General features: G+C 45.0%; 1 protein-coding gene across 1 annotated transcript; it reads left to right on the top strand.

Annotated features, from left to right (window-relative positions):
* On the top strand, window positions 1-26,886 carry LOC117389266 (poly(rC)-binding protein 3). Its single transcript, XM_033986916.2, has 13 exons — window positions 1-75; window positions 1,725-1,748; window positions 2,279-2,311; window positions 2,729-2,845; window positions 7,139-7,267; window positions 9,744-9,758; window positions 10,283-10,396; window positions 11,815-11,889; window positions 12,094-12,135; window positions 15,496-15,574; window positions 19,768-19,814; window positions 23,198-23,367; window positions 26,850-26,886. Exons 1-13 carry the CDS (start codon window positions 1-3, stop codon window positions 26,884-26,886), a joined length of 957 nt encoding a protein of 318 aa, XP_033842807.1.

Genomic DNA, 26,886 nt, shown 5'->3' with positions numbered 1-26,886 from the left:
ATGGATCAAACCAAAGTCCAACCCGAGGGGGGGCTGAACGTCACCCTGACCATCCGTCTCCTCATGCACGGGAAGGTAAACTACCCCAGATGCCCTTCCCTCCCATGCTCTTACATCCCCGTGTGTTACAAACTCTTTCACTTGTACAAATGTTTTTATATAATTGAGTTTTATTTTATGTCTAAACCTTGGCTCCAAATTTCCGCAGCGCTTCATAATTTATGCATGAATGAATCCGAACAATTAAAAGAAAGTGCTTTTTATGTTAAGGTCAGCAGAAGTGAAAGTGTTTCAGTTTTAAAAGGGCGGATAAGTGTGTTACATGTCCATCTGTCCTCCAGGGAGACACAGAGAGACACCAAGAATCTAAGAGGTTTTTCTGGTGAAAGTAAAGTAAAAAAAAAATACTATGGAGGAGGGTTAAGTGTCTTGCCCAAGGACACAACAACAGCATTCGTCTGTGGGAGCTGGAATTGATGTTTATGTTGACAGCGGGACTCGAACCGGCAACCTTCCAACAGAAACAAAGTGGCTTCTGTCGTGTCTCCTTTCTGGGGGTATTGTTAAGTTAGTTGCCTAGAATGTTGCACAGTGTGGCATTAAACTGTTCTATACTAATGTTATTGTCATTATTTTTATCGTAATTGCAAAAAAAAAAAAAGCAGAACCTTGCATTCTGACTGAGCTGGGCCACCTCTCCACAGCTCTGACCTGTAACTTCGCTGCGTTACCTGCTTGTTTCAGAGATAAATGGGTTTAATGCCATACTGCGGAACAGTCGAGACAAAGCAATAACATCTCCACGGAGACCATTAAAGAGGAGGTATTTACTTCTGTGGGGTATTAAAGAGGAGGTATTATGTTCTACGGGGTATTAAAGAGGAGGTATTTACTTCTGTGGGGTATTAAAGAGGAGGTATTTACTTCTATGGGGTATTAAAGAGGAGGTATTTACTTCTATGGGGTATTAAAGAGGAGGTATTTACTTCTGTGTGGTATTAAAGAGGAGGTATTTACTTCTTTGGGGTATTAAAGAGGAGGTATTTACTTCTACGGGGTATTAAAGAGAGGTATTTACTTCTGTGGGGTATTAAAGAGGAGGTATTTACTTCTGTGTGGTATTAAAGAGGAGGTATTTACTTCTTTGGGGTATTAAAGAGGAGGTATTTACTTCTACGGGGTATTAAAGAGGAGGTATTTACTTCTATGGGGTATTAAAGAGGAGGTATTTACTTCTATGGTATTAAAGAGGAGGTATTTACTTCTATGGGGTATTAAAGAGGAGGTATTTACTTCTATGGTATTAAAGAGGAGGTATTTACTTCTGTGGGGTATTAAAGAGGAGGTATTTACTTCTGTGTGGTATTAAAGAGGAGGTATTTACTTCTAGGGGGTATTAAAGAGGAGGTATATTTGTGGAGGATTGTCATGTGGGAGCGTGGGTGATGTACGGTTGTGGGCGGAGCCTCGTACTAATCTTACAGCTGACCATAAGGAGGGTTCAAATAGGGGCCGGGAGAGATCGCTAAATTACTCAAACATGCCTGGATGACATTTAAAACCTCTTCAGACGTGTTTTTGATGACAGAACATTATAACACGGTAGAAAACTAAAAAATAAATAAAAGTCCATTTAGCGTCGTACCTCCTCTTTAAAGTTACAGAGGAAATTACAGTGTGATATAATTTTTAAAGTGTTATTTTTCTTCTGTGCTTCTCTACAGGAGGTTGGGAGTATCATCGGTAAGGTACGTACTTTTAAAACTCCACCTGCTTGCCTTCATGTTATTGCTTTACCTGGAATGTTCCACAGTATGGCATTAAACTTATCTCTTGCGTTCATCATAAAAACTGTACAGCCATTTTATTGCCTTTAAAAAAACACATATCCTTCCTGTGAATGGGCTTGCCTCTCCACAGATCTGACCTGTACCTTAGCCCTGAAGGTAGAAATGTTTAATGCCATTCTGTGGAACATTTCCGGCAAAGAAATAACATCAGAAAAGTTCCACAGTGCACATTTAACGCTTATATTAATAATTACTAAGCAACAAGCGAAAATGATGTGAAGAGGAGATGTCTTTTTTATGCCAGATGCCCTTCCTGTCCCGGTCGGTTTAAGCACTGTGACTAGATTCAGCAATGGTAATGAGGTTTGAACCGCTGACCCTGTGGTGGGTGGGCGCCGGCACTAACGCACTGCACCACTGTAGACTCATTGAATTGTTTTTCTTAGTCCAAACGACCGTAATTTTGTTTTGCGTGTTTGTGATTTCAGAAAGGAGAAACGGTGAAGAAGATGAGAGAGGAGGTGAGTCCGATGACACAGGTAGAACGTGCAGAAAAACGCTCTGTTCCACCTTGTGATGTCATCAAGCGGCGATACAGGAAGTGCTCCGCTGTGTTTTTAAACTCCACACGCCTTCGTTTCTACAACAGTTCGGATGATTTCAGCTCTGGAATTGCCGATCTACCGCTGAACTAAAGCTAACGGGTAGATGCTAGCTTGAAAACTACCACTTGATGACATCACAAGGTGGAACGTCGCGTTTTGAGAGTTGGAGATGTTACGGACTAATAATAAAGTGCGACTCAGACATGTGTGAGTGAAACAAAACGCAACTCCGGGTCTGTTTTTGAGGAGGAAGCAGAGTTAGAACATGGCTAAATCTCACAAAAGTCAATGTTCCGTAATATAAGAACTTTAAAGTGCAGGGTTTTTTTTCAGAGTGGAGCTCGGATCAACATCTCAGAGGGAAACTGTCCAGAGAGAATCGTCACCATCACCGGCCCCACAGACACCATCTTTAAAGCCTTCGCCATGATCGCGTACAAGTTTGAGGAGGTAAAAAAAAAACTACTAATAATAAAAAAAATACTACCAACTACAAGTATGAAGTACAATTAAAACTGCAAGCGGTGATAAAGGGACGAGAGCTGCGGATCAACCTTATCTTGATGTGATCATGTGATTCAATATTTACAGTGTCATGTTGGAGATAAATGTTGTAACTTTGCAGGGGGCGCCGGAGAGCCATTTTTAAAGATAGATTTTTACTCCACACATTATTTCGCTGTGCCGTGTAGATGTACCTCGTCCAAAAAGTTACTCGTCGAATTTCCGCCGAACGCGAGGGCTGTGATTGGTTGATCCACAAAAACTAAACAGAGAAGTGATTTAAAAAACAGCTGAGGTTTGTCTGATGAGTCTGATGTGATTGTTTATTGTCACTGCAGAAGCTCGACGGGTTCAGGTCGGCATCGGGCTGGGACGTCTGATCTGAGTGAGGCCTGACTCTGGATTATGAACCAGATTTAAAAATATAACCTCACACAGCGACACACATTCTCTGACTTTTATGAGCTCACAAACTCACGAGGATCCGTCTTGATGGACTCGTCGATATTATTAGTTGATTTTATTAGTTGTTGATAGGCTATATTAATAGTTGATATTAGCTTTTGATAGTTGACTTTATTAGTTGATATTATTAGCTGTCTCCTAGTGTATATAATAGAGCACATGTGTCAAACTCAAGGCCCACGAACCAAATGTGGCCCTCCACGTCATTTTATGTGGCCCTCGACAGGGTGAATTAAAACGTCTGATGGTCTTAAAATCTCAATTTATCAGGAGATCCACAGTTACACAGCCATATTTTTATATCTAGGCAAATGCATATGCAATATTTGTAACTTGAATAAGTAATAAAGACAGAAACAGTTAATTAACAAGTTATAAAATTAGTTAGATTTATTTTGGCCCTTTGAGAGCAGCCATTTTTCTGATGTGGCCCTCGGTGAAAATGTGTTTGACGCCTTTGTAATAGAGCGTTCATGCTTTAGTTCTTAATCACATAAGGCCCAAAGCTAACTATATGTTCAGTAGTTATGAATTAATGGCAATAGTTTCAATCTTTTGTTTATCATTTGTTTATCTTTTGTAAACGGTGCATCTGGGCCTGGTGTTTCCCACATGATCCTTTCCTCCTTCACGTTCATTTTCTTACCTTTAGCCGACACCTGCCTCAGACTAAATGCTCCTGTTTGTCCCAGAGCTTTAGCTGTTTGGCTTTAGCTCTTGTGGTGAATAAAATCTCTCCTCTGAGCCACTGCTGCCACAAAATACAGCACTTTTATTCACAGTAGAGCTTTACTTCTGTTTCAAAGTTTAGATGTTGTTGTTGTCATCACTTCTGCCATCTCCCTCTAAAAGATGTAGATGATTTTTTTGTTAGCTCCATGACCGTATATAAATGTCCCGACTCTCCCAATTGTGCACGTCGATTATTCTATTTTGAATATTTATTTCCATGAGCAACAGAGAAATGTCCTGAGGAAGTGGGACACGATCACGGCTCCTGAAACTTGAGTGGAGTGAAGTGGAATGTGCACGTTCTCCCTGTGTGACTGTGGCAGAGTGGTTATTCCGTCTCCTCCCTCTCACCAGGAGGTTGTGGGTTAGACTCCTGATCTCTCTGAGTGGAGATATCAGAGCCACTGTTGCCCCTCTGTGGTCCCCCATCCAAACACTCACCAGGCCCAGCCCTGCATCAGATCAGCTGGTACAGCCATCCAACAGCGCCACAACCATCCGGATTTTTCCTCTGAGGAGCCCTCGGCACCGGGAGCTGTGGTTGGCTGTGGCTGCTGGGCCCTGGCTCGTGGGCCCTGGAGGTTTGGTCTGACCTCATCTCTTCTCTGGGCCCTGGGCTGGTGTCCTGTGGCTGTGGGTGACCCTGTTCCTGGTGCAGATGGTTCCTCTGGTGGCGCTCTCTCATCTGGTTCATCTTTATCCAGCCTGTTCCACTTAAACATATTTTAAATGAAACCGAGGTATTTTAACATGTGTTGGGGTGGGGGGTTGTTTGGTTATGTTTATTCATGTGTTGGGGTTGGGTTGTTGGGCTGTCGCGTGGTTGGGTGGGTTTGGTGGGTGGGACTGATTTTAATGCTTTGTAAAGCACTTTGTGTTACTTTTTATTTTGTATGAAAAGTGCTCTATAAATAAAGTTTGATTTGATTTGATTTAATTTGGTCTTGGCAAGAAACCCATGCACTCGCCTGTCCGAGCTGCTCATGGCCTGTGGAGCAACCCGCCCCCCCAGTACCGCCTGGGGGGGGTGGGTGCGAGGGCACGGTGGCCGGTGACCAATGGGCCATGGAGGTGACCCTGGACCAGTACACTGCTGTGGGCAAAGGGGGATCCAAGAAGGAAGCCAAGAGGAGAGTGTGCACTGCTCTACTCCAGATGCTGGGCTACACAGTCCCAGAGGAGGACCTGCCCTCACTTGGTCCCCAGACCAAAGCAGAACCTGCTCCGAAACAAAACAAACACACAAGTCCAGAGCCTCTGCAGCAAACTCCGGACCAGGAAGAACGAAAAGAGAGCCACAATCCACAGGCCACAACTGAGGACAACCAAGAGAACCAGCTTTTGAACAGCTCAAACTACACCTCTGAGAGCCTCCAAACTCCAACTGAGACCCAGGGCCAAGAGCAGGCAGAGAAACTAGAGGATGAAGACAATCCAGTAGAGAATCCAGAGCAGCCCCAACCTCTGGACAACCCCAAAAGTCCAGAGGAGAACCAGAACCCAGAGGACCTAGGAACTCTAGACTGTATTCAAAACCTGGAAGTTCCAAAGAGTTTCATAAAGACGCAAAACTCAGCTCAATTGTCCAGTGAAAAAACAGAATGAGGAGAATCTTGGTCTGACACCACAAAGTTCTGAGGATTCTGCTTCAGACAAGCGCCGATATCTGAATGAGATCCTGAACATGTGTGATGACAGTTTAACTGACAATGAAAATAACCGGAGTCAAGAACAAACTTGACAAACAGCTCAGATAGAGACCAAAGTCCAACTGAGTTTCACATAGAAGAGAACCAAGCTCTAGAGGACACAGAAAGTCTAATGGAGGTCCAGAAACACCGTCAAACTCCAGCAGAGCAGCCACATCCAGAGGAGGTGGAGCGCCAAACTGTAGAGGAGTCAAACCCAAACACAATGGAGCCTCAAACTGCAGAGGAGCCAATCCCAGTGGAGGTGGAGCGCCAAACTGCAGAGGACAGAATAGCAGAAGATGAGAAGCTGTGGACAGAAGAGCCAGACTCACCTCCAGAGCCTCATGCCTCACAGACCCTGGACTCCGTGAGAGCCTGGTGGTCCGTGCTCTTGTCAAAAAACTGCTCCCAAAAACTGCCAGCCAAAAATGGAGAACCCACCACAACGCAGTAATAGAGACTCTGGAGAAGGCTCTTGACCAGTTCAGAGTCCCAGATGGAGTTTATCTCAAAGGAAAGAACGTCAAGAAACTGGGCAAAGCCGGAGCCCGAGACTTGATTTACGAATACGGCTCTGCCTGTAAACTGCTGGAGATGGCTTTGGGACCAGATCCCACAGAGTTCCAGAAAGACGCCATGAAACATCTAAACCTCAACGCCTTCAGGAAACCGGCGCAGAACTGGTCTGGCACGATTCTTTTCAAAATGGGACAAGCCCATAAAGAGGGCATTTTAGACAGAACCCATGTGTCCTTTAAGGATGAAACCTGCTTAGAGGAAAACAACACCGTGATTCAAAATGCATTCAAATAAATAAATTTTAAAAATACTGTTATGTTCTTTTGTATTTTTCTTAAACCATGTACAATTTCTAGAGAGAACATCAGCTGCATCCGTGTTTTTTTAAGGTATATTCTAAACGCTTGGGTTTGTCTGAATCCGACGATATTTGCAAAAGACACGGGGATTTTTATGCTTTCAAAATGGCTGCTTCGTTATGACCAGACGCTGAGACTTTTCTAAATTCTTTGACCAACCTTTGACCCCAGACACATCCCGGCAACGCTGCCTCAGTTTGGAGTCCGTCGGAAGATCCCGTAACTTTTGCAAACGTCGTCGGATTCAGACAAACCCAATGCAGCGTTTGTGTATTTCGATGAGCTGGACAAAACGACGTGTGGCTCTCCGGCGCCCCCTGCAAAGTTACAACAGGCTGTAAACATTTATCTCCAACATGATGCTAGCTGAGGTCGATCTGCAGCTCTCCCACGCCTTTCCGCAGTCGCCGTTTTAATTTGTTTCGTTATTGTACTGGGATTATTCGGTGATAATGTTTCACTTAATGTTCCAGGACATCCTAAACTCGATGAGTAACAGCCCCGCCCCCAAACCCCCGGTGACCCTCAGGCTGGTGGTCCCGGCCAGTCAGTGCGGCTCTCTCATTGGGAAAGGAGGGAGCAAGATAAAAGATATGAGAGAGGTGAGAGAATTAAAAAATAAAATGAAAATAAAAACATCCAGAATCGTCAAAACTTCAAAACTTCTAGCCAATCAGAGACATGCATGGTCCATGTTTATCAAAACAAACATGGCCGCTTATGACGTAAAAGGAAAGAAAACAAATATCACGGGAAAGAATAAAACACGACGAGCTGAAAGAAGGTTGTTCAAAATGATAGATGTCCAATAAGCTCCCTTCGTTTCACATCGTTCCATCTGATTGGACGATCACGTTTGGCACCGGAATTTGAACCCAACTTTTAAACTCGCTCTTTCTTCATTTATTTAGTCTTTATTTGTCTTTTTTTATCGTGTGCAAATTCATTAATCTTACAAAAGAAAAGATGATTTAGCTACTGCTGCTTTCCACGTGCAGGTGAACGCACAATTACGTTATAAGACTAGCTTAGTTCGTCATTAGCGTTAGCAGTAAAACACAATACACTGGTCCCTCGTTCTAAAAATAACCCGCAATAGACGAAATCCGTGAAGTATCGGCTTTATTTTTTACATTATTCTCTATGTTTTTGTCTGTAAAACCCCTCACCACACACTTTATACACTTTTCTCACACAGGCGTTAACATTTTCTCACATTTCTCTCTCGTTTAAACTCTCTCAAAGTTCAAACCTTCGTAGGTGATCGGACTGAGGCCTCTGCTCCTCTCGTCCTCTGCTCCTCTCATCCTCTGCTCCTCTCATCCTCTGCTCCTCTCATCCTCTGCTCCTCTCATCCTCTGCTCCTCTCATCCTCTGCTCCTCTCATCCTCTGCTCCTCTCATCCTCTGCTCCTCTCATCCTCTGCTCTTGAATTACAAACATGTGACGTCTGAGGCTTTGAGAAACTGGACACATGAGGGAAAAGATTTATGTAAAAATGAGTTTATGTCTGAAAGAAAGAGGGAGAAAAGGATGAGGGAGAAAGAGAGGGGAAGAGAGAGGGAGAAAGAGAGAGGAGGAGAGAGAGGCAGAAAGAGAGAGGGAGAAAAGGAGAGGGAGAAAAGGAGAGGGAGAAAGAGAGAGGGAGGAGAGAGGGACGAAAGAGAGAGGGAGAAAGAGAGAGGGAGAAAGAGAGAGGGAGAAAGAGAGAGGGAGGAGAGAGGGAGAAAGAGAGAGGGAGAAAGAGAGAGGGAGAAAAGGAGAGGGAGAAAGAGAGAGGGAGGAGAGAGGGAGAAAGAGAGAGGGAGAAAGAGAGAGGGAGGAGAGAGGGAGAAAGAGAGAGGGAGGAGAGAGGGAGAAAGAGAGAGGGAGGAGAGAGGGAGAAAGAGAGAGGGAGAAAAGGAGAGGGAGAAAGAGAGAGGGAGAAAGAGAGAGGGAGGAGAGAGGGAGGAGAGAGGGACAGGGAGGAGAGAGAGGGAGAAAGAGAGGGATGGAGAAGCAGAAAGAGAGGGTGGAGAGAGGAAGGGAGAGAAAGAGAGGGAGGGAGAAGAAGAAAGAGTGGGGAAAGAGGAAGAAAGAGTGAGGAGAGGGAAAAAGAAGGGGAGAGAGGGAGGGAGAATGAAAGAGAGGGGGAGAGAGAAAGAAAGAGAGGGGGGAGAGGGATAGGAAGAAAGACAGGGGAAGAGAGGGGGAGAAAGGGAGAGGACATAAGCAAGAGTGAAGAGAGAGAGAGGAAGAAAGACATAGTGGAGAGAGGGGAGGGAGGGAGGAAGAAAGAGAGGGGGTAGAGTGAGGGAGACAGAAAGGGGGGAGAGGAAGAAAAGAGAGGGGGAGAGAGGGAGAGGAAGAAATAAAGGGGGAAGAGGAGAAGGAGAGGAAGAAAGAGAGGGGCAGAGTGAGGGAGAGGGGGAGTGAGAGAAAGGGAGAGAATGAGGCAGAAAAAGTAAGAAAGACGAGACAGAGAGCGGGAGAGCGTCAGAGGGAAAGGATAGAGGGAGGGGGCATTGAGAGAGATGGGAAGAAATAGAAAAGAGAGGGATGAGGTGAAAAAGAGGAGTGGAGTTGAAAGAGCAGAGGCAGGTGGATCAAAGAGGAGCATGAAAGGAAAACGACTGACAAAAACATGTTTAAAGTGGAGCTGCAGACTCAGACACAGACAGTTTATTTGGACTTTATATTTAAAAACGTCGAGGAATCCTGTGAAATTTTGAGAAACTCACCACGTCCTGAGGTTTTTCTTTAAAGTCACGACAAAAACACCTGAAGAAGAAAATCCTCCTCCTGGGAACGGACGAGGACGGTCACAGTACGAGTAGGAGTAAGTAATAGTAGTCGTTGTAGTATTTATTATATTTGTATGTAGTCCGCAGGGTGTAAATGGTGGTAGTAGTAGTAGTAGTGGTAACTGTAGTAGTAGTAATTGCAGTTACCAGTAGTAATACTAGAAGCTGTAGCATTAGTAGTAGTAGTAGTAATAACAGTAGTAGTAGTAGCTGTCATAGTAGCAGTAGTAGTAGTAGTAGTAGTAGTAGTAGTAGCTCTCATTGTCATTGCAGTATTTATTATATTTGTATGTAGTCCACAGGTGTGCAGGTGTAAATGGTAATAGTAGTAGTGGTAACTGTAGTACTTGCAGTAGCAGCAGTAGTAGTAGAAGCTGTAGCATTAGTAGTAGTAGTAATAGTAGTGACAGTAATAGCAGTAGCTGTAGTAGTAATAGTAGTAGTAGTTGTAGTAGTAACAGTAGCAGTAGTAGTAATAAAAGGAGTAGCAGTAGTAGTAGTAGCATTAGTACTAGTAGTAGTAAAAGTAGTTGTCGTTGTAGTATTTATTATATTTGTATGTAGTCCACAGGTGTGCAGGTGTAAGTGGTAGTAGTAGTAGTAGTAATGGTAACTGTAGTAGCAGTAATAGCAGTAGCAGTCGTAGTGGTAGTAGAAACTTTAGCATTAGTAGTAGTAGCAGAAATAGAAGTAGTAGTACGAGGCCTAGTAGTAGCAGTAGCATTAGTAGCAGTAGAAGCTGTACTTGTAGCATTAGTAGCAGTAGAAGCTTGTACTTGTGGCATTAGTAGTAGTAGTATTAATACTCTTGTATGTAGTCCACAGGTGCAACAGGTGCAGGTGGCCGGGGACATGCTGCCAAACTCCACAGAGAGAGCGGTCACCATCTCCGGGACTCCTGAGGCCTGCATCCAGTGTGTCCGCCAGATCTGCGTCGTTATGCTAGAGGTAAGGTTAAAACGCTACAGCGACATGTTAGCTTTATGACCAGTGTGTCCGCCAGATCTGTGTCGTTATGCTAAAGGTAACGTTTTAGCTTTACAGCATGTTAGATAACCACATGTTTAAGGTTGCACTATGTAACTCTTCTGGTGGAGGATCTGCCAAATGCTTGTCTCATGGAGATGTTATTTCTTTGCTGGAATATTCCAGAATAAGCATTACACGTATCTAGCTTACATTTATTTATTTTGCTCAAAAACACCTTGAAAAGCGTGAATTCTTTCTGCAGCTTGGCCCGGAGACATCACATACTTGTCTCCATGAAGATAAAAACATTTAAAATCATACTGTGGAACATTCGAGGCAAAGCAATAACATCTCCATAGAGACGAGGAGGTGGGAGACCCTCTACAGGGAAAGTTACACACTGCACCTGGGTATAATAATGTAACTCTGCTGCAGTTTTCTCCAGACAGCTCTTTTGTTCAAACAGACACGGGGGATTTTTTTTACAAATGTTTGACTCATTTGAACAAAACCTGAGAATGAGACGAGGAGATAGAGAAAAAAAATGAAAGTAATTAGGTTCATTATTGAAGTACGATGTGACTTTTTAGGAGTTTAGAATCTGTTCACAGAGACTAGAGGAGAGAGGGTCAGAGGAGAGGGTCAGAGGAGCAGAGAGAGGGTCAGAGGAGAGGGTCAGAGGAGCAGAGAGAGGGTCAGAGGAGCAGAGAGAGGGTCAGGGTCAGAGGAGCAGAGGAGAGGGTCAGAGGAGCAGAGAGAGGGTCAGAGGAGCAGAGAGAGGGTCAGAGGAGCAGAGGAGCAGAGAGAGGGTCAGAGGAGCAGAGAGAGGGTCAGAGGAGCAGAGAGAGGGTCAGAGGAGCAGAGGAGCAGAGAGAGGGTCAGAGGAGCAGAGAGAGGGTCAGAGGAGCAGAGAGAGGGTCAGAGGAGCAGAGAGAGGGTCAGGGTCAGAGGAGCAGAGAGAGGGTCAGAGGAGCAGAGAGATGGTCAGAGGAGCAGAGAGAGGGTCAGAGGAGCAGAGAGAGGGTCAGGGTCAGAGGAGCAGAGGAGAGGGTCAGAGGAGCAGAAGAGAGGGTCAGAGGAGCAGAGGGTCAGAGGAGCAGAGAGAGGGTCAGATGAGCAGAGAGAGGGTCAGAGGAGCAGAGGAGAGGGTCAGAGGAGCAGAGGAGAGGGTCAGAGGAGCAGAGGAGAGGGTCAGAGGATGTAGAGGAGAGGGTCAGAGGAGCAGAGGGTCAGAGGAGCAGAGAGAGGGTCAGAGGAGCAGAGAGAGGGTCAGAGGAGCAGAGGAGAGGGTCAGAGGAGCAGAGGAGAGGGTCAGAGGAGCAGAGGAGAGGGTCAGAGGAGCAGAGGAGAGGGTCAGAGGATGTAGAGGAGAGTTCATTTCTTGTTTTTTCCCTCAGTCTCCTCCTAAAGGTGCGACTATCCCTTATCGGCCCAAACCAGCCTCTACTCCACTCATCTTCTCCGGGGGGCAGGTACGAAATGACAACGGTGTTATTATTTTCAACAGATTATATATATATATACACACACACAAATGCCTTATGTATTTACCTTAAAGTTACACCATGTAACTTGTGCTTTAGCTTGTATCCATAGAGATAAACACCATAAATGACATACTGTGGAACATTTTCTCTTACAGTGTAGATTTAATCATGCCTCTTTTGCATTTCCAGGCCTACACGATCCAGGGACAGTACGCCATACCACACCCAGACGTAAGTGGAATATTATTTTGCTCATAAAAGTCCGGGTTCCTCAAAACTGGGTCAAATTCACGCCCCAAGTCTGGCTCTTTTAAGATAAATATTCCTAGTTTTTACTAAATGAGAAGGTTCAACTATGAATCCTCAAAGCTTTGAACTTTAAACGAATCAAAAATGTTGTAGGTTTTACGGTTTTAAGGTTAAGAAACACAACTGTCCTCTGCATTTGACCCATTCTTCTGTGTCTCTGGGTTAAACCTGTTTGATTTGTTCTATGGTAAAACTGGCAGAATGGTGGAAAGAAGGTTTGACTCCTGGGGCTTTTTGTTGGAGTTTGCATGTTCTCCCTTTGTCCGGGCGGGTTACATCTGGGTACTCCTGTTTCCTCCACGCTCCTCGAGGTCTGGAGGTGTCTGGGTGCAGTGCTGCTCCTGGAACGTTGGCCCCAGTGGTGCTAGTTGAAGGATGGGTCAAATAGAGAGGATGATTTTTGTGAATAATGTGTATCTTACCCTGCCATAGTGTGAATGTTTTAGGTTGAAAAATGAATAAAATAATAATAATAATAATAAAAAATAAAATAAATAAAATAGATAAAATAAATAAAATAAATAAAATAATAATAATAATAATAATAATAATAATAATAATAATAAATACAAAATAATATAATATAATAAAATAAGTAAATAAATAAAAACGTAAATGAAAATCTGCTGCTTGTTACGGTGAAATATCACTATAAAGAGGTTGTCTGTGTCTTAGCCAGAGAAAAGAATGGTTTTTAGAGGCAATTTTTGTTAAGAAAGGACAACGCCTGCGACATAATCTATCCCCCGTCTATAACTCCACACCCAGACCCAAAGCAAACAAACGAAACAAAGAGAACAATAGTACAAGCCAGTAGGGAAACTGGAGACAATGGCTGGTTACAGTTTCATCCCTTCAGACAGAGATAAGGCCGTGTCCAGCAGTGATCTGACCAGAGCTGAAGACGTTAAATATGACAGTGAAACGCTCCTTTATTTCTTCTCTTCTCTGTTTATGCAGCAGGGTCCTCACTCGTCTCATCACACGTTAGCTTAGCTGTTGGTCTTTGCTAACCCAGAGTTAGCTTTGCTGCCACATTTGTTCAAGCGCGAGTCCGGCTTTGCTTCAAGAAAATGACTTGTTACATTAGAACAGAACAGAATAATGTAAGGTCAAAATACTTTACTGTACAATAACAATAAAAATAATATTTGTACTACAGCAAGACACACTTTGGTCAAATAATTGGGACAAATCAAGTACAAGTCCTTTTACATATAACACAAGTTCCGAATATTATTTATGATTTGATATTTTTTGCCATTACACAAGTTTTGATACGTTTTGACGGTGAACATTGTGTCGTTGTGGTGTAAAGACGCACACACGAGTTCTTCTGGGTGTTTATTTTCTTTCTACTGTCGACCGTCACCCACGACAAAACGAGAGCAAAACAACAGCAGCCTCAAGTCACTAGAGCCTCCAAAACAGACCAGTGACCGACCAATAAAACCAATAAAATTTAAATAATCAATAAAACCAATAAAACAAAAAAAAAACAATAAAAACAAAAAAACAAAAAAAACAACAACAATAAAACCAATAAAACCAATAAAACCAATAAAATCAATAAAACCAATAAAATCAATAAAACCAATAAAACAAAAAAAAAACTATAAAACCAATAAAACCAATAAAATCAATAAAACCAATAAAATCAATAAAACCAATAAAATCAATTAAACCAATAAAACCAATAAAATCAATAAAACCAATAAAATCAATAAAACCAATAAAATCAATAAAACCAATAAAACCAATAAAACCAATAAAATCAATAAAACCAATAAAATCAATAAAACCAATAAAATCAATAAAACCAATAAAATCAATAAAACCAATAAAATCAATAAAACCTTCACTTTAACTTGTCCAAAACCAGTTACATCAACAACGACACATAAACAACAAACTACACACAGAATATCACATCTGTATTATAGTGTTGCATTTTAGTGTTAATTTACCCTCACTGATTAAAATACTGGAAAGTGTTGTTTTAAATTCCGCACAGATGTTTTCATGCTCTTACTTCAGATTCTTCCATCTTTTCACATTTTGTTTTTTTCATCAGGTGAGATTCAGTGAGACACTTTCACCAAATCAGAAATAACTCATTAAAGCCGAAACCGAGAGAAAAGTGTGAATTTTAAAGAGAAAAAAAAAATGAGGAGAATATTTTAGAATAAAAAATGAAAGTGATTTGAATATAAAACGACTGTGTTTGTCAAACAGACTGAACAAAATGACCTGTTGTATCTCGTCTGCTAAAAATGTTAAATGTTTGTTTGGTTTAATTTAAGATATAAAACAGAAAACAGATCCAAAAGCAAATGTGTCTAACCTGGTTTATGGTTAATATCTCTGTAATAAAAACGTTACAAATAACTGGGTACAGGAGCAAATCAGGTAAGTACAGAATATAAAGCTGTTTTCAGGCTATAAACTGCTAGCCCCGTTAGCTAGCCCCGTTAGCTAGCCCTGTAGCTAGCCCTGTAGCGCCTGTGTCTCGTCCTCGCTCCTCTCTGTGTGAATTACTCTTTTGAGCTTTGGTTATATTTTTGTTTTTTTTAATTTGATTTCTCGTGTATTTAACCTGTCTGCTCCTGTCTCCTGCCCCTAAACACCTGTCTAAACCTCACCTGTCTCCGTCTCAGCACCTGTCTAAACCTCACCTGTCTCTCTCTCAGCACCTGTCTAAACTCCACCTGTCTCCCTCTCAGCACCTGTCTAAACCTCACCTGTCTCCCTCTCAGCACCTGTCTCCCTCTCAGCACCTGTCTCCCTCTCAGCACCTGTCTCCTCCCCCTCAGCACCTGTCTAAACCTCACCTGTCTCCCTCTCAGCACCTGTCTCCCTCTCAGCACCTGTCTCCCTCTCAGCACTTGTCTCCCTCTCAGCACCTGTCTAAACCTCACCTGTCTCCCTCTCAGCACCTGTCTAAACCTCACCTGTCTCCCTCTCAGCACCTGTCTCCCTCTCAGCACCTGTCTCCCTCTCAGCACCAGTCTCCCTCTCAGCACCTGTCTCCCTCTCAGCACCAGTCTCCCTCTCAGCACCTGTCTCCCTCTCAGCACCTGTCTAAACCTCACCTGTCTCCCCCTCAGCACCTGTCTCCCTCTCAGCACCTGTCTCCCCCTCAGCACCTGTCTCCCCCTCAGCACCTGTCTCCCTCTCAGCACCTGTCTAACTGCTCCTGTCTCCTGCCCCGTAGCACCTGTCTAAACCTCACCTGTCTCCCTCTCAGCACCTGTCTAACTGCTCCTGTCTCCTGCCCCGTAGCACCTGACTAAACTGCACCAGCTGGCCCTGCAGACTCCTCCCTTTACCCCCGTGGGACAGACCACCCCCGTGTTCCCTGGTACGTACCCCTCCTCTCCTCTGCGTCTTCTCCTTTCAATTAACCTAAATAACTTAACTATCCTTTAAAGGTACGCTATGTAACTTTTCCTGATATGTGTTGCCATGGAGATATTATTGTTTTGCCTGGAAAGTTCCACAGTACGACATTAAACTTCTCTGTCTCGTATTCATCTCTTTCTATTTTATTGCTCTAAAAGATCTTTTAAAAAATCAACGTTTTTTGCTATGAGCAGAGCCGCCTCTCCGTAGATCTAACTTAAAACTTGGCTTATTGGCTCATCTTGTGTCCATGGAGATAGATAAGTTTAATGCTGTACTGTGGAACTTTTCAGGAAAATCAGTTTCTCCATGTTGCTAGTCCATCTGGTCTTTATTTGAACAGATTCTTTTTCCAGTCCGAGGTTTAGTTTTCAGACCTGACGGTTTGTACAGCTCACTAGCGCCTCAGAGTGGTCATGTGATGTTACTGCGACGCGATTGGCCAGACCAGGACGGCGCAAATATCACTGGGACAGAGTTCAAACATCATCACTGGATTAAAGAGCCAATCGAAATACGGAAACGCCCACGGGACTTTAAACCAAGACAAAGGGGCCTTTTTACTGTCGCACACCTGGAGCACTGTCCGGAAGAAGTCGGACTGCAGATGGGCGCTGTTTTTCCCACAGGTGGAGGCTAGGACGACGAAATCCAATTCAAATCAGCTGACCGGACACATCGCATGACCACTCTGAGGCGTCCAAACTGTCAGATATGAAAACAAACCAAACCTCGGACTGGAAAAAGAATCTATTAAACTCAATATCTCCATGATGACACACAGGTGACCACAGAAGTTACGTAGTGCCCCTTTAAACTAACTTGAAATCACCAAACTAACTGTCTGTTCGTGGGTTTCAGCTTCCTGTTATCGTTGGGTTTCAGACGACGTCACAACTTTCTATAGATCATATATTATACATCAGATTTATACAGATGGCGGCAGATAAAACGAGTCCAGTTAAAATGCGGATTTCTGTTGAGATTTTATGTTTTAAGACCCAGTCACCAGTAGAAATGATCCTTGTAGATATTCCGTACATAGACTGTTTATATAAATGGACATAGCTAACCTGCTAGCCGCCGCGTTCCAAATAGGAAGTGATCATGGGAGCGCGTCCAGCTCAATCTACTCTGGCTCCAGTCTATGATTCCATACGAAATGTAGTAAAAGCCAAAGTTAAATCTGTCAAATGGACAAAAAAGTTGTAGAAGTTGAAGACGTTTCGCCGCTTCTTCAGTTCTGGTCACTGCTGGACACGGACTTATATCTGAAGGGAGGAGCTAACGACACTTCACAGAGCGTGTCTGAAAAACAATTTGAGTTTCTGGTCCATTTCAAATCCTCAAACACTTTTAAGACAGAAACTGGTTCATCCAAACGACAAAACCCCGAGCCACAAAGTCATGTGTGTACCGTAAATTTCGGACTATAAGAAGATACTTTTTCCAGAGGAGGGACCGGGGTGTAGAGGAGGGACGGGGGGGCAGAGGAGGGACCGGGGTGTAGAGGAGGGACGGGGGGGCAGAGGAGGGACAGGGGTGTAGAGGAGGGACGGGGGGGCAGAGGAGGGACAGGGGTGTAGAGGAGGGACGGGGGGGCAGAGGAGGGACCGGGGTGTAGAGGAGGGACAGGGGGGCAGAGGAGGGACCAGGAGAAAGAGTAGGAGGAGTGGTACAGAGGAGGAAGAGAGGGTGCAGAGGAGGAAGAGAGAGGGTGCAGAGGAGGAAGAGAGAGGGCGCAGAGGAGGAGTGGTGCAGAAGAGGAAGAGAGAGGGTGCAGAGGAGGAATGGTGCAGAGGAGGAATATAGAGGGTGCAGAGGAGGAAGAGAGAGGGTGCAGAGGAAGAGAGAGGGTGCAGAGGAGGAATATAGAGGGTGCAGAGGAGGAAGAGAGAGGGCGCAGAGGAGGAAGAGAGAGGGTGCAGAGGAGGAGGAGAGAGGGTGCAGAGGAGGAGGAGTGGTGCAGAAGAGGAAGAGAGAGGGTGCAGAGGAGGAGGAATGGTGCAGAGGAGGAATATAGAGGGTGAGGGCGCAGAGGAAGAGAGAGGGTGCAGAGGAAGAGAGAGGGTGCAGAGGAGGTGCCTATATAACAGTGCAGCTAAGTTAAAGATTTTTACTGCCTAACGTCCACTGGGGGGCGCTCTAACAGTAAATGCAAAAGTGAGACATGGGGAAAGATGAACTGATGCTTTTTAGACACAGTAAAAAAAAAAATTAAAAAAAAAGCTTCCTTGATCAAGACTAAAAAAAACCTTCTTTTCTGTGTAAATATCACACGTTACAACACAAAAACTTGCGGCTTATATTCAGGTGCGGCTTATATATGGACAAAATTGATTTTCTTTTCAAATTTAGCTGGTGCGGCTTATATTCAGGTGCGCTCTATTGTCCCAAATTGACGGTATTTTATTCAGTGCAGTGCAGAGCGTCACACTGGAGAAACTAAACAGACACTTTATAAGAGAATGAACCGACGGCGGCGTGAGAGCAGCTCAGGACCACAGTCTGCTGCCTCGTGTGGCAGTGGGACGTCTCAGCACCTTTCAAAAGCCACTACTATGACAACAGTTTTACTTTTTCATAATTCTGAAACCCATGGATACTCCCTTTCCCCTTTAAACTAGCCTAACGCTCCTGTCGTGCACACCTGTCGTACTAACTGCCCCGCCCGACCTGACGCACCTGTCGCTCTTATGTCCAAACTCCTAACATTCTACTTTTCTTTTTACGTCCCCTCACCCTCGTATCTGCCGTCATTTCCCCCAACTCTGCTCAAATAAAAAGAGTTCAGGTTTGTAAAGCTGTTTGTTCGCTGCGTTTGTGCTTTTGAGCAAGACACTTCTCACGCGTGTCCAGTGTCTGCACGACGCCACATGGGGATGGTTTATTGATACGTTTTTGTTGAAATAAGTTCATCGCAACGTTAATGACTCGTTATGTGCTTTTTTACACAAACTTCAAAACCTGCAAATAACGAGAATTCAGGTTTTATGAGTCAGAATTACATCAAAATGGCAAAAGACGTCGACCTGTCACGACAATCTGTATTTTTCTGGGGTTAATATTTATCGTGTGTATAATTTCTTTGCACAAACGGAACATTTTTGGTTATTTTTTTGTCTGTACGATCAAATTTGAGCCACTAACGACTGAATAATTAACTTTTATATCTCATTACACATGCAAAGTAACAACTAAAATGTTTAATTCTCCAGTTTTTTTATTGCAGCTCATGATTTTTAATAATATTGTACATGTAGAATAGTTTTTTGGGGCGTAATCCTGCATAATAGTTTTTGTGTCAGTGATAAATTAGTTTCGTTCTTATCATTTATCGTCTATATTTCTATTAATTTGTTATTGTGACAGTCAAATTTCTATCCAGATTTTGTACTTTATTTAAAGTTTTGCTCCTTCTAATTACATTAACTTCAAATTATAAATCAGATGTGATGTCCTGACAGTTTGCGCTTAATGATTTTGAATAATTTCACTAATGAGGAAACTTTTTACTAATTTTGAAGAGTGTTTTTTGATACGCTCCCTACATCTGTTTAAAAGTGTTTAGATTAATGCAGAATATTGGACGTATGAAACTGTATAAAAGAGTTGATTCTGCAGATTTTTTACATTATTCTCTATGTTTTTGTCTGTAAAACCCCTCACCACACACTTTATACACTTTTCTCACACAGGCGTTCACATTTTCTCACATTTCTCTCTCGTTTAAACTCTCTCAAAGTTCAAACCTTCGTAGATAAAAAAAAAAAAGTAGTTTTATAGAATCCAAACCAAAGATCAAGACCTGTTTTCAAGCCCAAAAATGACTGAAAAATAAAAAAATATGAACGTTTTCCTGTACTGTAAATTAAAAATGATAGTGAAGTGGGTTAAGTGTCTTGCTCAAGGGCAAAGCAACAGCATCTGCGAGACTGGAATTGCAACGCCGACTAATGATGTTCACGTCGAGCTCGGGATTTGAACCGCCAACTGAGCTACTGAACATCGACTTGTGTATTTCTATGTTTCTTGTGTGATCAAACCAGCTCCAGGCCACAGGAGGCGCTGTCACTCCGGACACGTCCTGGACTCTCTCAGTTTCGTGGTCGTTTCTGCTCAGCTCTGACGTTTCTCTTTTGTTGGCTTCAGGTTTGGAGAGTCCGGCCAGCACCCACGAGCTCTCCATCCCCAACGACGTGAGTCAAACTGTGGAACATGAGAAAAACAACACTATTTACGTACACACCGCAACGCCAGCTTTCACAATCAGAGCCGGTTTTATTGCACAAACAGGAAGTTGTGTTAACGTTCAACAAAGAATAATAAAATAAAATATGATAAAATGAAAATAATTAGCAATGCGCTGTGTGGGAACGTCTGCACGACTCCCTATAGGGGGCGATATTTAAGGGTAACGCCATTTTTAGCGGTGTTTGACTGTCCAATTGGTGAGAAAATTGTGCGCTGAAACCGTCCCACAATGCATTGCAAGAGTTGGAAAAAACAACTGCGCGGCGAACGGTCTTTAACTGGACACGACACGACCGAATGACGCCGATAAAAGGCGCTGATTTGACCCTGATTTTGAATAAAACGCTCTGAAATAAACCGTTGCTGCGTTAGCTTGCTAGCGTTAGCCGTTTACCGCAGCTTTAGCCGTTAACAAAGCGATAATTTCCACATCTCAGACAAATCTAGTCCGTTTTTACGTGAGATCCAGCTCGACACAAACTTGTACGGTTATTATTAATTCAGAAATATTTGCGCGTCCGTTCAATTTAATCACGTGTGACAGAAAAAACGAGAACTGAACGGCAAAACGGCGTCGCGTATTAGCGATTAAAGACGGTTCAAACGCGCACGACTCACTCCGAAAACAACTTCTGTGGGTAAATGAGAAGGAAACTGTTATAACGTGATTAAAAAACCTCTGAAAACGGTTTAAATCAAAGCTCAAATTAAAGTGTAACTTGAGTAAACGGAGCTTCAGACAGAGCAGAGCCTCCGGTTAGCGTCACCCCCCAGAGATTTTTGACGACACCGGCTGAGAAGTATCGACGGCGCTGGATTCCCGTGCGATTCATTTAGTTCGTGTCATTTTTAATTGAATAAACAAATCGCAGTGTCTCAGCGCGTCCTCGTTTATATTTCCCTCTTTAATCACGGTTCAGTCTGAGTCATAATCCGCTCCCGTCCGACGCCGTGACCTCAGCTCCACGCCGCTCGATTCCGTTCAAATTAATCTGACGTTTTTTTAGAGTCACTCGAAAATACCTCGGAAAACGCGCGCCCGGAGATTTGGAGTCACTTATTTGGAGTCTTTAATAATTTGAAGGAGGATATTTTTGAACCGTGTCGTCACAGCGTTCCCTCGTCGTTAGCTTAAACAGAGCTGTGGAGTGGGTCTGTTCCACCTCGTGATGTCATCGTGCGGCGATACAGGAAGTGCTCCGGTGTGTTTTTAAACTCCACACACCTTCATTTCTAGAATTATCCGATCATTTCAGCTCTGGAATTGCCGATCTTTACTTGAACTAAAGCGATAAAGTGTAAGATGTTAACTTGAAAACTGCCACTTGATGACATCACGAGGTGGAACAGAGCATTTTGAGCTTTGGAGGTGTGACTCAAACATGTGTGAATGAAACAAAACACAACTCCAGGTCTGTTTTTGAGGAGGAAACAACATTATAACACAACTTAAAGATACAAGAGTCAGTTTTATGTGATCTAGGATTTTTAAAGAGGCAGGTTTAAAATGCCAATTGTCCCGTTAAAAATGTAAAAAATGTAAAAAATGTAAAAAATGTTAAAAATGTTAAAGATGTTAAAAATGTTAGAGATGTTAAAGTCAAGATTATTTGGTTAAATGATAATCGTGATAATTCAGGTCACGATATAATCGTAAAAAATCTAGAAAATTATAATCTGGACCATTTTAGAAGCGCAATTAATCACGATTCTCCAAAACAAGTGATTTTCATGTGTCTGTCAAAGTCTAATGTCGATATCATTTTTAATACTCTGATTCGATATCGATACTTGGCCTTAGTGTGCTCGCCGATACCGATACCAGTCTGACAGGGCATAGTGTGAAAAAGTAGCTTGTATTGTGTTCAAAGTGTCTGAAGAACATCCACAGAATCAGTGACATTTTGAGACTAAAGTGTCAGAGTCAGAGGAAAAATGATCCTGATGATGAACTGATTTAAACTCTTTGACTTTTCTCCTGGTTCAGTTTGAGCCACAGACGAGGATAAAAACAGAAGTGAGGCGGGAAAAAGAGCTCGTCCCCAAACACAGGGTTAATTATGCTGTTGTGAGTCGTGTTAGCGCGGTTATCATTTTAGCCCTGTTGTTGTTTTAGCGCAGTTGTCATTTTAACATGATTGTCATTTTAGCGCTGTTGTCATGTTAGCTCTGTTGTCATGTTAGCGCTGTTACCATTTTAGCGCAGTTATCACTTTAGCCCTGTTGCCATTTTAACATGATTGTCATTTTATCGCAGTTGTAGTTTTAGCGCTGTTGTCATTTTAGCCATGTTGTTCTTTTAGCGCTGTTGTAGTTTTAGCGCTGTTGTCATGTTAGCTCTGTTGTCATGTTAGCTCTGTTGTTATGTTAGCGCAGTTGCCATTTTAGCACGGTTATCACTTTAGCCCTGTTGTCATTTTAACATGATTGTCATTTTAGCCCTGTCGTTTTAGCTCAGTTGTCACTTTAGCGCGGTTGTAGTTTTAGCGCTGTTATCACGTTAGCATCTCCACAGTTACTTCACAGGCCCAGCGTCCACACTAAAGGCTAACAGAAGCTATCGAAGAGCAAACACAAACGTCTTTTCTGTCATTATCAGCGTGTTTTTAAGAGTCTGCAGAGCCTCCAGTCGTCTGTGTTTATCTTCCCTGTGCGTTAGCGTTAGCATCTACGGATCCTCAGTCTGAAAATACAGAGTGGTGTCGGATCGGTGATTTAGTCTGAGTACTCGCCAATACCGATACCTGACTAATATCAGTATCGTATCGAACTCTATTTATATCAGCTGGACTTCACAGACTGATTTCATAAACCAGGTCACAAACTGAAATACGAGACGCAGGAATGAAAGAAAATGGAAGTATCTGAGTGTCGCTCGGTGTCGGTGATGGTGAATAATGGTTCGTGTTGTTGTAGAGTCAGCGCCGCAGTGTCCACACGCAGGAAGTGAGTGGACACGTTTCTATTGTTAAGTCATTTCAGATCGATATGTGTTTTACCGCGGGGCCGCAGGATTAGATTAGATTTGTGATTTATGTTTGAGAAGTGGAGTTTCGTTCAAAGTTCACGTTCTACACGAGTCCAGGAACGTTCACATGAGACTGAAATATGAACTTTAAACTTACCCGAGGACCCCGCGCATTTCAGAACGTGTTTGTGGAGGTTTAAACTACAGGGTGAGCAGGTTTTACGCAGAAAAAGATGCCATGGAGACACAGGGAGGGCATCTGACACACAGGGACAGCAGGATTCTTCTATAACGACACAGGATTCCATTAGTTTTTGTTGTTGTTTTTTTTCTTTATATCCGGTTTGTCGCCCCCTGCAGTTGATCGGGTGCATAATCGGGCGTCAGGGCTCCAAGATAAATGAGATCCGTCAGATGTCCGGGGCCCAGATCAAAATCGCCAACGCTCTGGAAGGTTCCACGGAGAGACAGATCACCATCACGGGGAGTCCGGCCAACATCAGCCTGGCACAGTACCTCATCAACGCAAGGTACGAGGGTGCAGAGGAGGGACGGGGGGAAGAGGAGGGACGAGGGGGAAGAGGAGGGACCAGGGGGGAAGAGGAGGGACAGGGGGAAGAGGAGGGACGGGGGGGAAGAGGAGGGACAGGGGCAGAGGAGGGACGGGGGGGAAGAGGAGGGACGAGGGGGAAGAGGAGGGACCAGGGGGGAAGAGGAGGGACAGGGGGAAGAGGAGGGACGGGGGGGAAGAGGAGGGACAGGGGGGAAGAGGAGGGACGGGGAGGAAGAGGAGGGACAGGGGGAAGAGGAGGGACGGGGGGAAGAGGAGGGATGAGGGGGAAGAGGAGGGACGGGGAGGAAGAGGAGGGACAGGGGGGAGGAGGAGGGACGAGGGGGAAGAGGAGGGACGGGGAGGAAGAGGAGGGACAGGGGGAAGAGGAGGGACGGGGGGGAAGAGGAGGGATGAGGGGGAAGAGGAGGGACGGGGAGGAAGAGGAGGGACAGGGGGAAGAGGAGGGACGGGGGGGAAGAGGAGGGACAGGGGGGAAGAGGAGGGACGGGGGGAAGAGGAGGGACAGGGGGGAGGAGGAGGGACGAGGGGGAAGAGGAGGGACGAGGGGGAAGAGGAGGGACGAGGGGGAAGAGGAGGGACGAGGGGGAAGAGGAGGGACAGGGGGGAAGAGGAGGGACGGGGGGAAGAGGAGGGACAGAGGGGAAGAGGAGGGACGAGGGGGAAGAGGAGGGACGAGGGGGAAGAGGAGGGACAGGGGGGAGGAGGAGGGACGAGGGGGAAGAGGAGGGACGAGGGGGAAGAGGAGGGACGAGGGGGAAGAGGAGGGACGGGGGGAAGAGGAGGGACAGAGGGGAAGAGGAGGGACAGGGGTGAAGAGGAGGTACGGGGGGCAGAGGAGGGACAGGGGTGAAGAGGAGGGACGGGTGAAGAGGAGGGACAGGGGTGAAGAGGAGGGACAGGGGTGAAGAGGAGGGACAGGGGTGAAGAGGAGGGACAGGGGGGAAGAGGAGGGACAGAGGGGAAGAGGAGGGACAGGGGTGAAGAGGAGGGACGGGTGAAGAGGAGGGACAGGGGGGAAGAGGAGGGACGGGGGGAAGAGGAGGGACAGAGGGGAAGAGGAGGGACAGGGGTGAAGAGGAGGGACAGGGGGAAAGAGGAGGGACAGGGAAGATACAGCAGGGCGCAGAGGAGATAGGGAGAGTGCCGAGGAGGGACAGGGGTGCAGAGGAGGAACAAAGGTGTTGAGGATTGACAGGAGTGCAGAGGAGGAGAGGAGGGAGGATGCAGAGGAGGAAAAAAAAAGGGTGCAGAGACAGGAGGAGAGTCCAGCTAATATCAGCCTGGTTCAGTATTTGATCAACACAAGGTTCAATGTAGAGGAGGAGAGTGGTGCAGAGGAGGTAGAGAGAGGTGCAGAGGAGGAACAGAGGTGCAGAGGAGGTGACAGTGGATGTATATGGCACAGAAGGGAGTTTTTGTTTGTGAGAAAGCAGAGGAGCAGAAGAGCAGAGCAGAGGGTCAGAGGAGCAGAGGAGGAGAGGGTCAGAGGAGCAGTCCTGTCTCCTCCTCTCAGCTCGGAGGCGCTGCGTTCGCCTCCTCGGGGTTAATCGTGTTTATTTCACACTCGCGGTTCCGTCCACCTCGGCGTCTTTTAATCCTCTTCTCTCTTTGAATCATCAAGCCTCAAAAAACGATTTAACCAAAGTCCGTGTGGCGTTTGAACGGTGATCAGAGCCACGCCGACTTTACACGAGATTGTGATGAAGAGGAGCAGGAGGAGGAGGAGGAGGAGACGCTGACATGAAAAGAGCGGGGCGGTTCAGAGGAGCATCTGCAAACACTAAATCCATCGTGAAATGAAAATAAATCTCTGAAATGATTGGATCCGAAATGAAATCTAAGGAGGCAGAACGTTTCCATGACGACTAAAGAGTCTCCAGCATTTACATTTATCTTATTATTTATTTATTTAAAGTTATTCAAAGCTTTAAAGACGAACCTACTCAGCAAAATCCACTTTTCAGAACTTTGATCCATGTCACAGCTGTTTCATTTTCACCTCGTGTTTGGATGTTTCATGTTTGAGTTTTTTTTGTCGTATTTTGTCGTTTCCATTTCCAAAGTTTCTGTCTTCGCTCAAATAGAAAGGATCGTTTTTGCCCATTACGTTCGTTGACCTTTGAACTCGTTTGAGACGTGTCCCGGTGAAATTCAAGATGATGTCAGACCCGACACGTGCTGTTCCGTTCGCTCGGCGTCAATGACGACGGGTTCAAAGGTCAAAGTGTCAAATGTGTTAAACTCGTCAAAACAAACGAAACTGTGTGAAAGTCTGAAAATGTGTCACTATGTCCAGAAATGTGCTCCTCTCTGCTCCTCTGTCTCTGCTCCTCTCGGCTCCTCCTCTCTGTTCCTCTGCTCCTCTGTCTCTGCTCCTCTCTGCTCCTTTCGGCTCCTCCTCTCTGCTCCTCTCTGCTCCTCTCTGCTCCTCTGTCTCTGCTCCTCTCTGCTCCTTTCGGCTCCTCCTCTCTGCTCCTCTCTGCTCCTCTCTGCTCCTCTGTCTCTGCTCCTCTGTCTCTGCTCCTCTCTGCTCCTCTGTCTCTGCTCCTCTGCTCCTCTGACTCTGCTCCTCTGTCTCTGCTCCTCTCTGCTCCTCTGTCTCTGCTCCTCTGTCTCTGCTCCTCTCTGCTCCTCTGTCTCTGCTCCTCTGTCTCTGCTCCTCTGTCTCTGCTCCTCTGTCTCTGCTCCTCTGCTCCTCTGTCTCTGCTCCTCTGTCTCTGCTCCTCTGTCTCTGCTCCTCTGTCTCTGCTCCTCTGTCTCTGCTCCTCTGTCTCTGCTCCTCTGTCTCCGCTCCTCTGCTCCTCTGTCTCTGCTCCTCTCTGTTCCTCTCTGCTCCTCTGTCTCTGCTCTTCTGTGCTCCTCTGCTCCTCTGTGCTCCTCTGCTCCTCTGTCTCTGCTCCTCCTCTGCTCCTCTCTCCTCCTCTCCCCTCCTCTCTACTCCTCTCTGCTCCTCTGTCTCTGCTCCTCTCTGCTCCTCTCTGCTCCTCCTCTCTGCTCCTCCTCTCTGTTCCTCTCTGCTCCTCTGTCTCTACTCCTCCTCTCTGCTCCTCCTCTGCTCCTCTGCTCCTCTTGGTCGTATGAGAAAGTTTCCATTAAACCCTAAAAAGAGTTTCCTTTGGCACAGTCACGTCTTTGAAACAAACTCAGTAACAATATTTTTCCGTCTCTCTCCTCCTCCCCCACCTCCTCTTCTCCCTCCTATCTCTCTCCTCTTTTCAATTTCCCTCTTCCCTGTATCTGTCCTTCCCCTCTCTTTCTCTCTTTCTCTCTTTCTTCCATCCCTCCCCATTTCTGTACGTCTCTGCCTCTGCTCGCGTCTTCTGCCTTTCTCTCCTCCTTTCTCCTCTCCCCTCCGTCCTCCTCTGTCTCTCTCTCCTCCTTTCTCCTTTCTCCCCATCCCTCCGTCCCTCCCTCTCTCCGTTCCTTCTGTTTTTCCAGGCTGACGTCTGAGGTGACAGGGATGGGCTCTATCTGA

The sequence above is a fragment of the Periophthalmus magnuspinnatus genome, chromosome 21, assembly GCF_009829125.3.
Source record: "Periophthalmus magnuspinnatus isolate fPerMag1 chromosome 21, fPerMag1.2.pri, whole genome shotgun sequence".
NCBI classification, from domain to species: domain Eukaryota; kingdom Metazoa; phylum Chordata; class Actinopteri; order Gobiiformes; family Gobiidae; genus Periophthalmus; species Periophthalmus magnuspinnatus.
The sequence above is the reverse complement of the archived record's forward strand: the minus strand, read 5'-3'. Positions and strand labels throughout refer to the sequence as shown.